This window comes from Perca flavescens, chromosome 3 (assembly GCF_004354835.1).
Source record: "Perca flavescens isolate YP-PL-M2 chromosome 3, PFLA_1.0, whole genome shotgun sequence".
In the NCBI taxonomy this organism is placed as follows: Eukaryota; Metazoa; Chordata; class Actinopteri; order Perciformes; family Percidae; genus Perca; species Perca flavescens.
Genome location: NC_041333.1, coordinates 14,658,288 through 14,671,182, shown reverse-complemented (window position 1 = coordinate 14,671,182; position 12,895 = coordinate 14,658,288). Strand labels below are relative to the sequence as shown.

At 42.8% G+C, this 12,895-nt stretch overlaps 1 protein-coding gene across 1 annotated transcript; it reads left to right on the top strand.

Moving 5' to 3' along the window:
* Positions 1–244: 244 nt before the first annotated feature.
* On the top strand, positions 245–11,501 carry trim59 (tripartite motif containing 59). Its single transcript, XM_028573003.1, has 5 exons — positions 245–1,790; positions 3,347–3,652; positions 3,795–4,016; positions 8,002–8,211; positions 9,720–11,501. Exons 2-5 carry the CDS (start codon positions 3,398–3,400, stop codon positions 10,332–10,334), a joined length of 1,302 nt encoding a protein of 433 aa, XP_028428804.1. The 5' UTR covers positions 245–1,790; positions 3,347–3,397; the 3' UTR covers positions 10,335–11,501.
* The last annotated feature ends 1,394 nt before the right edge of the window (positions 11,502–12,895 follow it).

The following is a 12,895-nucleotide window of genomic DNA, read 5'->3' as shown; positions in this document are numbered from 1 at the left end:
TGCATTTGGTGGCTTTCGGGCTTTTCTTTTTGCCTCCAGTGTGTTCCTTTTTATGATATATTATTATTATTTTTTTTTTTTTTTAATTTTCAGCTTTTAGTTTCATTGCTTCTGTAAAGGTGATTGATGATGATCGTATTCCACCCTCACACCAGAACCCTAACCTACGCACCAGACATGGGCTTGATGCTGTGAAATTCTGACACCATCACTATAATCACCCAAATGACCTGTTCTTCCCCCCCCCCTGTGACACTTCATTATTTCTCCTTCAATTTTTTCCGCAAAATCACTGCTTTGCAGTATTGTTGCCATAGCTTTGACTTATCACCAAGGGAGAAGAGAACAATGGCCATTTCACGTAGGATTGTGAATCATAACCTTTGCATGTACTAAACTATGGCACAGTTAATTTTTAGGGTATTTTAGTTTCCTTAGGCTGTGGATACAGTGTAATTTTTCATTTTAAGTAAAACTGTGCTTAAATGTTACATGTTTCCTCTTCCCTTACCCCTCACTAGTGTCCAATTTGCTAAATAATCTTTGGTTTTGCACATGTACTGCAAAGTGAGGCCTGAAGTCTTTCTGAAGGCGTGTTGGTCAGTTTCATAGGTTTTGACTTGCCAACAACCTCTACAATATGCATCACTCAACCACAATCTTTGTTGTCTTTCTAGAGTAATCCAATTATGCTTTTTAGTGATACTTGAGAAAAGAACAACTTAATTTCAGGAGCAGCAGTAATGAATCTGCTAATGTATCTCAGCTAGACTAAGAGGTGATTTAGCCTCCCTTTTCTCAAGGCCAAGGGTGTCCCACATGTCAGACTGGAGATGTCCTTAGTGGGTTCTCCTGAATAATAAACCCATGAACAAGTTTGCTGTACCTTTTTAGTACCTTGCAGAGTCCTTAGCCCCATACTCCTCTTATACCTGCTAGGTGTACAAGCTTACCCTCTTCCATTTTTTTTGTGTTAACTTCAAACACTGTAGTAAATGATTGCTCATTGCGCTCATAAACCTTCTGTTGAACATAGGGGGTATTTTTTGCAGCATTCCTTGTTAGCAAACATGTGGTTTCAAATCTAAAAGTATGACATGGAAGGTAAAAAAAAAAAGGTGTTTGCCCAAAAACCTGTTGGGGGGGGGGGTGGGGGAGGGGAGGCTACAGGATAGGTTGTATTCGAGAAAATAAATAGTGAAACCCAAATTGAGACTGTGTGTGTGTGTGTGTGTGCGCGCGCGGTCTGTTGTGAAGAAGTGGTATGATTTAATCCTGCGTTTATTTGCTTATATTCCTAAAAAAAAAAACAGCCAAATGCGTTCGTTTCTCTCAGCAGAGCTTGAATTCAAATCGAGGAAAGGCGTATCCTGATTGGCCAGGGAGACCGTTTATCCGCATGCGTACTACAGAAAATAGAAAAGGATGCATTCGGAACTATCGGAAATGCGGACATGAGCGGAAAAGGCCACGATTTGTTTCAAGATTAAAATAAGACAAAACGTTTCATAGGTGGAACTACATTAAGTATACATTTCCTTTTAATAAAGGAAATATAATTAAACAGCTGAAGTCTAAAGAAAAAAAAAAAATCAAAACCTATTTTCTTTTTTCTTTTGTAGTTTCTAGACAACCATTTGAATGTGCTTAATAACTGTTAGTATTTCCAACTACCGCTGTTCTCAGCAGTGGAATTTTACTGAGAGCACTTGAAGGCAGCAGGAGAAAGAACAGGAAATGAAAGCTTTGTTTTGGACAGACATTCGCTCCGAGGTGGCTCCGAGCAGACGGTGAGTCTCTAAATGAAGATGTCTTGCTCAAAGCGTCTTTTTAAATTGTGTACGTTGTGTCACCAATAGTAAAACGTATAGATGATTAAAAGGGGATCATAACAAATGGTTGACATGTCCCTGCTAACTACGTTAACTTTACTAGTATTTTGGAGTGCAAAGTTAGATAAAAATAAAAGTATTCAAAAGACACTATCATGTGGACACTAGCTACATTTCATGGTTGGTTGAGGTGTCGCCGAAATGATGCTCCATGAACCAAATAGAGAGTTTATTTGCTTCTTAGCACGTGAAAGAAAACAACGGTGCAGTTAACGGTCTGATTTGATTAAAAAACTGATGTTATGAAGTAAAACTGACGCAACAGTTAACTCTTCAAACTTAACCTGACCGGCTAACGCAGCGACATCATTTCGCAATTCACAGAAAAGTAGAAAAAAATAAATGTATCAATTATGTGGATATGCCTTAAATTAAGTGAACGAGCATGAATTGATCATATTGATCTGGCAATAGCAGGACACCTGTTACCTGTTTGAACATGGGCGCCAAATCGGCTGCAGTTTGACTCAGTAAATGGATCAGGTTTTTGGTGTCTGTTGCACAACAGAACAGCCTGTCCCTGACTACAAAGCGTGTGTGTGTGTGTGTGTGTGTGTGTGTGTGTGTGTGTGTGTGTGTGTGTGTGTGTGTGGACTGGGTGGGTGCTGGCAGAAGGCCTCCTTTTGTCACTGGTGTAACTAGAGGAGAACGAACACACACACACACAATCTGATCCCCTAATAGGGCTGAGCTGGTTTTTGGCCGTTTTCTTGTTTTTTTCAGTACACAGTGGTTAGATTTATACTGTTAAAACCTTCTATTAATAGTTTAAGGAGCTGATGGGATTTGATGTGTACAAGTTTTTATTTGACAAATAAAATTGATTAGTATAATTAGTCTTTTCTTAATAATCAATCACTCAGTGGCCACTCTATTAGACACACCTGTGCAATCCAATACTTTTTTTTTTTTTTTAAATATACAGTAGATAAGTTGATTAAATTGTAGTTCAAGCATTGGGGTCTTAGTAAGTGGTGTTGTACTGGACTCCATTACATTTACTTTTTTTTTTCTAATATTGGTGTGTCCCCCTCCCTCATGTATGTAAATAGGGAGGATTAGAAACACCTCTCGAAATAATTTAGTCTAGTATGACACCACCTTTGACCTCCGTAACAGTCACATATTTAATTTACAAAACTGAACATTATGAGCTTTATAGAGGTAGAATTATGACTGTTGTATTGGATTACTAATAATGTGGCCACTGAGTGTATAACACAAATGCACACGGACAGTCACAGACTGGAGATGGTAATAAAAAATGGGCTTTACACAGGAAAATCAATCAAATCTTATTTAATATCCGGCCAACAGTCCAAAAACCCAAAGGTATTCACCTTACTGTCATTTAAAGTCATCACTACCAGGTTAATTTCACTGTACAGTTGTAGCAAGTTAATGTGTTTAGCTGAACAGCATATAGATTTTCATCCGTCCTGCTGTCCTGTCAGATCTTCTTCTCCCTAAGCCCTCAGGCCTGAGCCCGGCCTCTGGTCTCCACCATGGACAATGTCGAGGAGGACCTGACGTGCTCTGTGTGCTACTCTCTGTTCTCTGATCCGCGAGTCCTGCCGTGCTCACACACCTTCTGTAAGACCTGCCTGGACAACTTGCTCCAGGTGTCTACCAACTATTCCATCTGGCGTCCACTCCGCCTGCCGCTTAAATGTCCCAACTGCCGCAGCGTGGTGGAGCTGCCCCCGATGGGCGTAGACTCTCTGCCCACCAACGTATGCCTGCGGGCCATCATCGAGAAAGTAGGAGAGAAAATGACTTTTGTTCAACTGAAACGTTTAGCCTTTGGCTAGCTATCAAAATGAAATCCTCTTAGTGGTTTGATACTTTGCTGCTTGTGCTCACCCGTCTTTTGCATGTCTGTTCGCTCGTTTGCTGTCTCAGTACCAGAGCGACCTTGGGCCGCGACCCCCTTCCTGTCAGGAGCACCACAGGCAGCCTCTTAACATGTACTGCATCCAGGATCGGCAGCTGATCTGTGGACTGTGTCTGACTGTCGGGCAGCACCAGGGCCATCCCATAGATGACCTGCAGGCGGCATTCCTCAGAGAAAAACAGACCCCATCGCTACTGCTGGCCAGACTCTCTGAGCAGAGATGGGCACAGGTGGGGAATCCTGTCATTATGGCCAGTGCTTCAACTGGGGGCAAATTCATGTGGAAAGATACTCTATAAAAAAAATAAAACCTGTATGGTGTGTTCATTTAGAAATCTGTTTAACTAAATACATTAATATAAATGCATGTTCCAGGAACAGAGTTCCTGCAGGTTTCCCCAAGTCAAATTTAAGACTTTCTAAGACCTTTTTAAGACTTTATCACAACATCAAATGAGCCCTAAAGTTTTTTTCTAAGAATAAAATCAGTTTTATGTCTGAGGTACAATCCAAAAGAGACTCTCAACAATAACATGAAAGGTGATTGGCTGCAATATGAGGTACATTTTGGTCTCATTTGTAGTCATAATACAGCGAATTACATTTGAACTAGCGAACGAAATAACTACAACACCACGGAATGACAGAAAGTCAGAGGTAGCGTTGCATTCAAGTAGGAAAATCAAGACCGGTTTAAAATTATTGAAGACCTAGAACACAGTACTTAAGCAAATATTAAAGGGATATTTCACTGTTGGAAAGACGAATATATCTTTAAATTGGGTCACTTATGTACTGTAGTAGAAATGGGATTTATTTATTTTTTAAGAAACTTGTGCCTTCTAGGCCGAGATAAGCCAGAAAATGTGTTTTTGGCTCATATGGATGAAAGACACCAAATCCCAGAATGCACTTGCTTTGCTGCTTTAGAGTCCACTCCCAAGCCACGCCTACCATTTTACGGACAGACGGACAGTGAGATACTCTACGTTTCAACGTGGCTCAAGTGGTGTTACACATTTAAAATATATAAAAATGACATTATATAAAAACAACATACGAAACGCTACATTTAGTGCACACACATTATAGGCTCCTTAAAGTTCAGGAACGCATGCTAGCATTAGCGCTTGGTGAGCTATAAACACCAAGTATAAACACAGCCGTGAATTTGCGTGGAATGTAGAATGGTCGGCATTTAACAGTCACAAACTCCACCAGCAGTTAGTTGGATACAAGCACCAGTCCGTGTTAACACAGCCCACCTCCACTAGTTTTATCTGGCGACACAGCAGGGCTAGCAGGCCTCGGGCCTGTTTCACAAAAGCAGAATATATAAATCCAGGATAACCGATAAAGCGAGGCTTGACCTAGTCTAATCTGTGCAGCGTTGCTTGGTGTGTTTCACGAAGGCCGAGCCAGGCTGAGGAGGAGAGACTAGGTCGAGCCAGGCTGAAGTAATTCCGATAGATGGGCGTCCACTGCTTTCCTCAAATATACGCATTGTGCATACTTTATACAGAGTGAGCAGCAGCTTCTTGTGGAAGTATGATGACGTGAAACACATTTGTATGAAAAGAAAAGAAACACGGCCGCTGTAATAAAACGGCGAGAAAAAGCGCAGTGGACAATCACGGGCCGACTGAATGCGTAAGTAGCCTAAACATATACGTTAATTGACCACGGCTCTGAATTGAAGCATAATCATTCCATTCAAGGATTAGGCTACTAATCATTTGCACAAATTAACAGTTGTACTCTTTGCCTTAAAAGTGAGCAGAAATTTACCATGAGGATCAATTTTCTATAACGCTAGAATATGATGTGTTAATATATCTTTCTCTCTGTTCCTCCATCTCTCATATGGGCTACAATATAAATTTCCTAAGTTATATTAACTTCCACTGCTCGCTTTTAATGCAACGTGTACAACTGTTTGTTTTGCAAATGACAGTGACTCGTTGAATGGTTTCAGTTAAGAGCAGTAGTTCATAAATGTGGATGGGACAGGTGGCCGGCTAGCTTTGGCTTTCCACCTAGCGTTAGCTTTCCACCTAGCGTTAGCTTTCCACTCCTGCACACCGCTGTCGAGGTCCCTTTCCCCGGCTAGCAGCATCGGGCTCGCGTAGTGTGTGGAGTATTCAGTCTGTAACAAAGTGTCCTGCATATTCTCCGATCTGTACCAATGTATCCTGGTGGTACAAGTGTGCGCTAGTTTGAACGCACATAATTGCTGTAAAAGGTTTCTGCTGAAAAGACAGAGCTTGTTTAGCGAAGCTTCAAGATGGCTGACGCTCGTTTTGCTTCGGAAATCTTTGGTAAAGACGACGGTCCCACCCTCCTGTGGGCGGGTTGAAAACATGCGGAAGTAGCTCCTACTACTGGCTGTAGTCATTGACATATATATATATATAATGGACCAATAGACCCCGTTGCTCTGGACGGTGTCAGTACCTGATCCGTTCCAACTGCAGGTGTCAGTACCCGATCCGTTCCAACTGCAGGTGTCAGTACCCGATCCGTTCCATCTGCACAATCCGTTCTGCGCATGCGCAAGATGTTCGCGCATGCGCTGTGGTACGATGATTTACGACACTACCCGATCTGTTCCCACACTAGCCTCCACCGGGAAGCTAACGTTAGTTTAGCTAATAGCTAATTCACGTTAGTTTAGCTAATAGCTAATTCACGTTAGTTTAGCTAATAGCTAATTCGGGCGTTAGCCTCCACTGGGAAGCTAACGTTACTTTAGCTAACAGTTCATTTGGCTAACCTCTAGCTGATTGTAGCGGTCTGCCGTCCGTCAGCCTCCACAGTTAAGCTAACGTTAGTTTAGCTAACCGCTAATTCACCTAACCGGTAGCTGAGACAGCATGCAAACTTTTAAAAGACCCTCAAAATAAAACTTCAAAACAAACGTTAACATATATAACAGCTGTTACGTCAGTTCTACTTTACTTGTGCTCATTTAAAATACAATCACTCTATACTTGTCTTTATTGTTACTGTAAAGTCTTAATTTTGCTGTAGCCTGCTTTTCCCATTATGTTTGACTTAACGTTATTTTAGACTGAATCTAGCTGTCCGTTCTGCCTGCACGATCCATTCGGCGCATGCGTTATTTGTCGGCTAGCGGTTAGCCGAATTAGCTGTTAGCTTGGGTGGAGGCTAACGTGGAACAGATCGGGCAGGTCGTAAAACGGTATTATCATCTGCACATGCGTGAACATCTTGCGCAGAACGGATTGTGCAGGTGGAACGGATCGGGTACTGACAGCCGGAGACCAGTGAAGGCTATTAGAAGCACTTTTCCGGTGATCTCTTGCTTTACTGCGCAGCCTCCAACTGACAGAGACAACATAAATGTGACGTGAGCAACGTGTCTGAAAGTTGTAAGTCTTCTGGGAGCTGTGCCAAGAGAAATCTCAATCATTTCCAATCTTACAGAGAGGAGAGTGTAGGTATATGTAAGGAGATAACATGAGCAAAGGCTAATTATTGCTAACTAACATGCTAGTTAACATTAGTAATTAAACCTAAACAGCTAATGTAAGTCAAAACTGCCTGCAAGCTTCTCCTGTACTATACGGTAATTCCTCTACTATGCGACTGTAAGTCACTTGGTTATGACACAATCGTTAGCCTATTTTTACAAAAGCGTCTGCTACGGAGCCATAACGTGAGGTACAAGGTAATGGAGCCTTTTATACATTGTCATGTTTCTTTAGAATTAAACAATGGACAAATAGAGTCTTTAAACGCTTCAGATGTCAAGTTATGATGTAAAAAAAAAATGGCGGTCAGTGGAATGCTAACAGGAGGTGATACCTTTTGTAGCAACAAAATGGCGCCATCGGAGGTTCTAGTTCTGAAGCGAAGATTACCCCCTTGGCTGTAGTCCATTGCCTCTGGGCAAAAAAATAAATCTTCCAATGACGCAAAAATTGTCGTTTTACGTCATCGGAACATTTTTTTTCCAGACCGACAATACAGAGATCTCCCGTCTCAGGGGAGGGAAGCACGGTCATTCAAAAATACTACCGGGTTTTTACTGATACTAAGCTTAATGCTAAATCAGTGAAATATCCCTTTAAGACTTTTAAAGGCCTAACATTTGGATTTTTAAATTTTAAGAGGTTTTAAGAACCCGTGGAAACCCTGAGGGGAAAAAAAAAGTCCTTCCTGTTGCGCTGACTGTCCCTCTCCCCCTGTCAGGTGTGTGAGCTGGGGGAGCAGCTGGAGCAGGAGAAAGCCCGCTGTGAGGGTCTGGTGAGGCAGGACCGACAGGAGGTCAATCAGTTTTTTCAGACGCTGGAGGCGGTGCTGGCCAGGAAGAGGCACGCCTACCTGGACGCCCTGGATAAAGCTGGTGCCGAGGTGTCCCGGGCCTACGACCCGCTCATTCACCGAGTGAAGGAGCTACAGGTGTGTTTTTCATTTACATCCAGTCATAGCACACGTCGCTGGAAAGCTGTCCATTTGTCTATTCTGCTTCCGTTACGAATCTGCGGGGACCAATCACAAACTGGCTTATCCACCTGGCGCGCTATTGGCGGGTTTAACACGATGGCGATAGAGAAGCGACCACCGAAGCGCAGCAACCCGTTGATGCCGCTGTCGCTGCTACCTCACCCGGATCGTTGGTCTGATTGGTTGAAGGACTATCCAATTGCGTACGGAGTCATTTGAACTACGCCCGTTGATCACGCCTCTTGTGCCAGACTGATCTCATAAAGTGGCGTATGTATGACACGCCAATTCGTATGCCACTTTGGTCTGTTATCAAGACACATAATCGCTTTTTAGCGTGTTTATCAACGTCGTTCGGCCGCCTTTGACCTACATTACGTGTACATTTTCGCCGTAGCGAGTAGTATGAAAGGACGTAGGTCCGTGGAAGGAGGTTGGATGGGTAAAACACAGGAGAGCCGGGATCGCGTCCCGCCTGTGGTGTTTTTCAACAGCTTCCCCAATGTTTCTTTCCTAGACCAAACCGGTCCTAGACCATTTTTTTTGTGTTCCTAAAGCCTTTCCCACTGTTCTTTTCCTAAACCCAACCTTTGAACATGAAAACATACAGGCGTTGCCACGTGGCGTGTATGTCTACATCCGCTGTATACAGCGTAGGCATACACGTGGACCGCTCAAAATGCGTACAGATAACACGCCATTTGGCTTTAGGAAAGTATGTATGTTTTACGCAAAGTCACGATGCCACGTTGCTTGTGCAGTATAAAATACAGAGCAGACTCCCCGGACCAATGTTCACTCTTAAAAGATTGAGCCTTGGTCTGGTGATAGTCAGACTAAGCACACACTATCATTGTCACATATTAAGTGACTGTTTGTTTGTAGTAATCAGACCTTCCAGAAAAATGGGGAGTTTTTTTGTGATCGTTGCGGGCAAAAATCCTTGATTATGCGGCACATTTTCTTAAAAAATGCGATGGAATATGCGGGATATTTATGCAATTTTATGCGATGAAATTGCGGGAACTTGCAAAAACTGCGGTTTGATGAAGAGAAAAACAAGTGATCCCCCAACACCCTGCTTTTCGATGATGTTCACATCGCGTAATTGTGTCGCTTCACAACGCTCCCATGGCAACAGGGGAAAATGGCTGCGCTTGTGTGAAGTAAACGCAACATTATTGAGCTTTCTACTAAGATATATATGTGACTTTTTTGCAACAAAAATGCAGGGATTATGAAATCATGCAAGCCCCGCATATTTTGCGTGGAAATCGGCAATTTATGCGGCAAAAGTGCGGCGTATTTCAAAAAATGCGGCCCCTGCATAAATACGTGGACTTTGGCTGATTATGCATTGAATTTTGCGATCGCATAATCGCGTTTTTCTGGAGGGACTGAGTGACAATCCAAACCCCGAACATAGCAGGAACAAGAACTGCTAACCGTCATGTGTCCTGCAGGAAGAACAGCTGGACCTGGTGTCCTTGGGTTCATCGGTAGAGGAGGAGGACTCGCCACTGGTCTTCCTGGAGCAGGTGCATTTGTTCCGAGAGAGGGTGGAGGAGTTTGTTAAAACCCCTCTGCCCTCCGTGATAAACCTCTCCGTCACCCCGCGGGCAGCGGAGCACCTTCAGCAGCACTGGCCTGCCGTGACCATCGGGAGCCTGGAGGAAGCGCCTGTCCCTAAGGTGTGCTGCTGCGCCAGATGTGGCTGCGTGGAGGCCGGAGAGGCAGCGGAAGCCGGAAGGGCTCAGTCCGTCAGCTGGGCGCACAAGTTGTGGCGTGAGCTGCGGCCTACTTCTTCTGTGGTGCTGGTGGGGCTGCTGCTGCTGCTGGCAGCGCTGTGGGTCAACCCGGTCGGAGGGGCATCACTCGGTTTCTCTCTGCTCTCTCAGTTGAGTCAGTTAGTCCACGGCCTAAGCAGCGAACTGATCACTTCTCTCTGGGACACGGTGTGCTCAGCGCACACAGTGATGGAGGCCATGGTAGAAAGATGGAGCTCTCAGCTCTCCTCACTGGGTGAAAAGGTCTTCCAGCACCTGGCGGCCTTCTTCAAAACTCTGATATTACACTGAAACGCACCAAACTGGAGCCCTCCGATTTCATCCAGAAGCTGAGAAAGCCTCACGTACACACTCCTGTAGTAGAGGAACAAATTCACCCTATTACACCTTTTAAACAGCTGCTACTGTACTGGCAAAAAAGATCTGCCAATGAGTACATTCAAGGCACGTTAGGGGAAAATTGATAGAACAAAAATGATCAATATAACAAAAGTGAAATACTAAAAACGGATTTGAGTAGAAAGAATAACCAACACCTTTTTAAATGCATTAACCACATAGATCAGTGGTGTCAAACTCAACTTCACTAAGACTGGAAAATAAGAATCACATCCAGGGCTAGACATTTATTGACACGCTTTTATTTAATCAAAAAAGTCAAATATCTTTGACTGTCTTATTGCATGTGTCATATAGTCTTCTCACTTACAGTTTGGTCGAAGAAGTCAGGAAAAAGTTCCTCAGCCATCATAGGAAAAAAAAGCGCCCAAAAACGTCGGGGAAAAAGTGACAACGTCGGAAAAGGTTGCTAGTTGCGTATTTTTCTGCAACGTGCCACGTCACATGCGCTGTCTAAAGTGGCTGAGATTCTTGTCACGTCAAACACTAATCAAACATTTTTAACATGGATGAATGTTGGCAAAGTCCCCTTTCCCCATCATGCAGCGGGCCGGACGCTTCGGTATATGGAAAGCCAAAAGGGTCACAATTCGCAAGGCGTTTTGACAAACGCCATTCAAAACGCCTTACGAATTGTGACCCTTTTGGCTTTCCATACTAAAGTTCACATCCAGCTCCAGTCTCGTGTAAGGAGATACGCGCGCTCTCTGACGCAACGGAAAGCTAGAGCCTGTGGCGAGTGGAACCAGACTCAACGGCGGGCCTGAGATCACGTTGCAGTGACGCACCGCTCGGAGTGGCTCCCACGCCGTGCCTTTTAACCATCACAACTATACCACGCCCCACCAGCCAGCCTTACTGTTGTGGACCGTATTCCACCAGTATAGCTCAGTGCTCGTTTTACTACGGTGGTGCACTGATGTACAGTACATTTTAAAAATGATTCTAGCCTTTAGAAAAGCTTTAACCGGGTCTATTTTACATTTGGTTACACTTTACTTGAAGGTATCAACACAAGAGTGACATGACACTGTCATGAACATGTCATAAACATTATACAGTCATAAACGTTTATTACATAACGCTTCTTTTATTAAGTGTCATTCGGTTTTTGTCATGACAAGTTTGGGTTAGGGGTCATGTGTTCATGCCAGTGTCATGTCACTCTTATGTAGATAGCTTCCAGTAAAGTGTTACCCTTTATTTTGCTCAAGCAGACGTCAACAGGACCGATCCATACAGATATTAGTATGCCAAGCTGCATTCCTAAATATTATGTACACAGGTATTATGCCAACTTTAATCCTTATACATTGAGCAAGCATCACATACCGAAAACAAAATCACGTTTCAGCCATTTTTCTAACCCACACCTATTGTGGCGGTTGTATTTTTCTAAACTTTTTTGCAGTTTGTGTATTTTAAAAAGTGATAACAAATTAGTTTTGTTGTATTCATAATTTGAAGAAAAAGCCATCTGTGTACCAGTTTGAGATTGAGGTTACAAGTCAGTTAGTGTTGCAGCATGTCTCAAAGTGGTGCACGGAGTTCAGTGAGATGAAGCTCGCTACAATTGTCTTTGTAGTGTGAAATGTACGGTGTCCAAGCCATCACAGCAGAACATTACCAGTGTACAAGTTGTATTTAAAAAATAAATAAATATAAAACATTTAGAATATAGCCTTTTGGAGTTGGTTTCACTGGGTTTATGAAGTTTACGTGCATAATTTAGGAATCTACCAAGTCACAAAAGATTTTATAAAATTTTATGCACAAAAATTTTGTAAATAACTTACAAAAATATCTTTCGGTGCTTCTGTAATCAGGTCTTTATCAGCAGAATGTTGGTATCTACCTATACTCTCCTCGTTGACTGCCGCTGTGAAGCTGCTGGCTTGTTGGCGGTTTCTGATCTATGGAGTTTGGATGCTTAGCCTGACGGCATAGGATCGACGATTTCCATCGATAAAAGCAGCGTTACAGTCGAAGGTATTAACGTGTTAGTGCTCGTGTAATGGCTTTCACGTTTGTTTCTCTTGGGCTATGTAAGTACTGAAAAAAGTTTGAATTAGTGCTCATTTCAAGATTGTAAAATAAGGGATGAATGACTTTAAAAAAAAATAACTGAACTTTTCCATCGTTTAATCTCCGTGTCACAAAAGGGGGAATAATTCACGCCAACAAAACATTGGTATCAGCTAGGGGTGTGCAAATAAAATAAAAATAAAAAATCAATTCACATCGAAATCGTGATTCAAGCTTTGATTTTAAATCAAATCTTGAGTCTGAAAATGGATATCGAATCGTGCACCCCTGCAGCCAAATTCTTATTTTAAACATCTGTATCAGCTCATCCCTGTCCCCATTATCAATCATTTGGCCCCTGACTGAACATCGTTTAGAATTAAACAAAAGTGTTGACAGACACCTTAAATACTTCGATAAAATATATT

What these genes read in the sequence shown, in the direction of transcription:
- trim59 (XM_028573003.1), top strand. Translation starts at nt 3,398, where the DNA reads ATGGACAATGTCGAGGAGGACCTGACGTGCTCTGTGTGCTACTCTCTG. An exon ending in TGCGGGCCATCATCGAGAAA is followed by an intron (nt 3,653 to 3,794) that starts GTAGGAGAGAAA and finishes TTGCTGTCTCAG; the next exon opens with TACCAGAGCGACCTTGGGCC. An exon ending in ACCGAGTGAAGGAGCTACAG is followed by an intron (nt 8,212 to 9,719) that starts GTGTGTTTTTCA and finishes TGTGTCCTGCAG; the next exon opens with GAAGAACAGCTGGACCTGGT.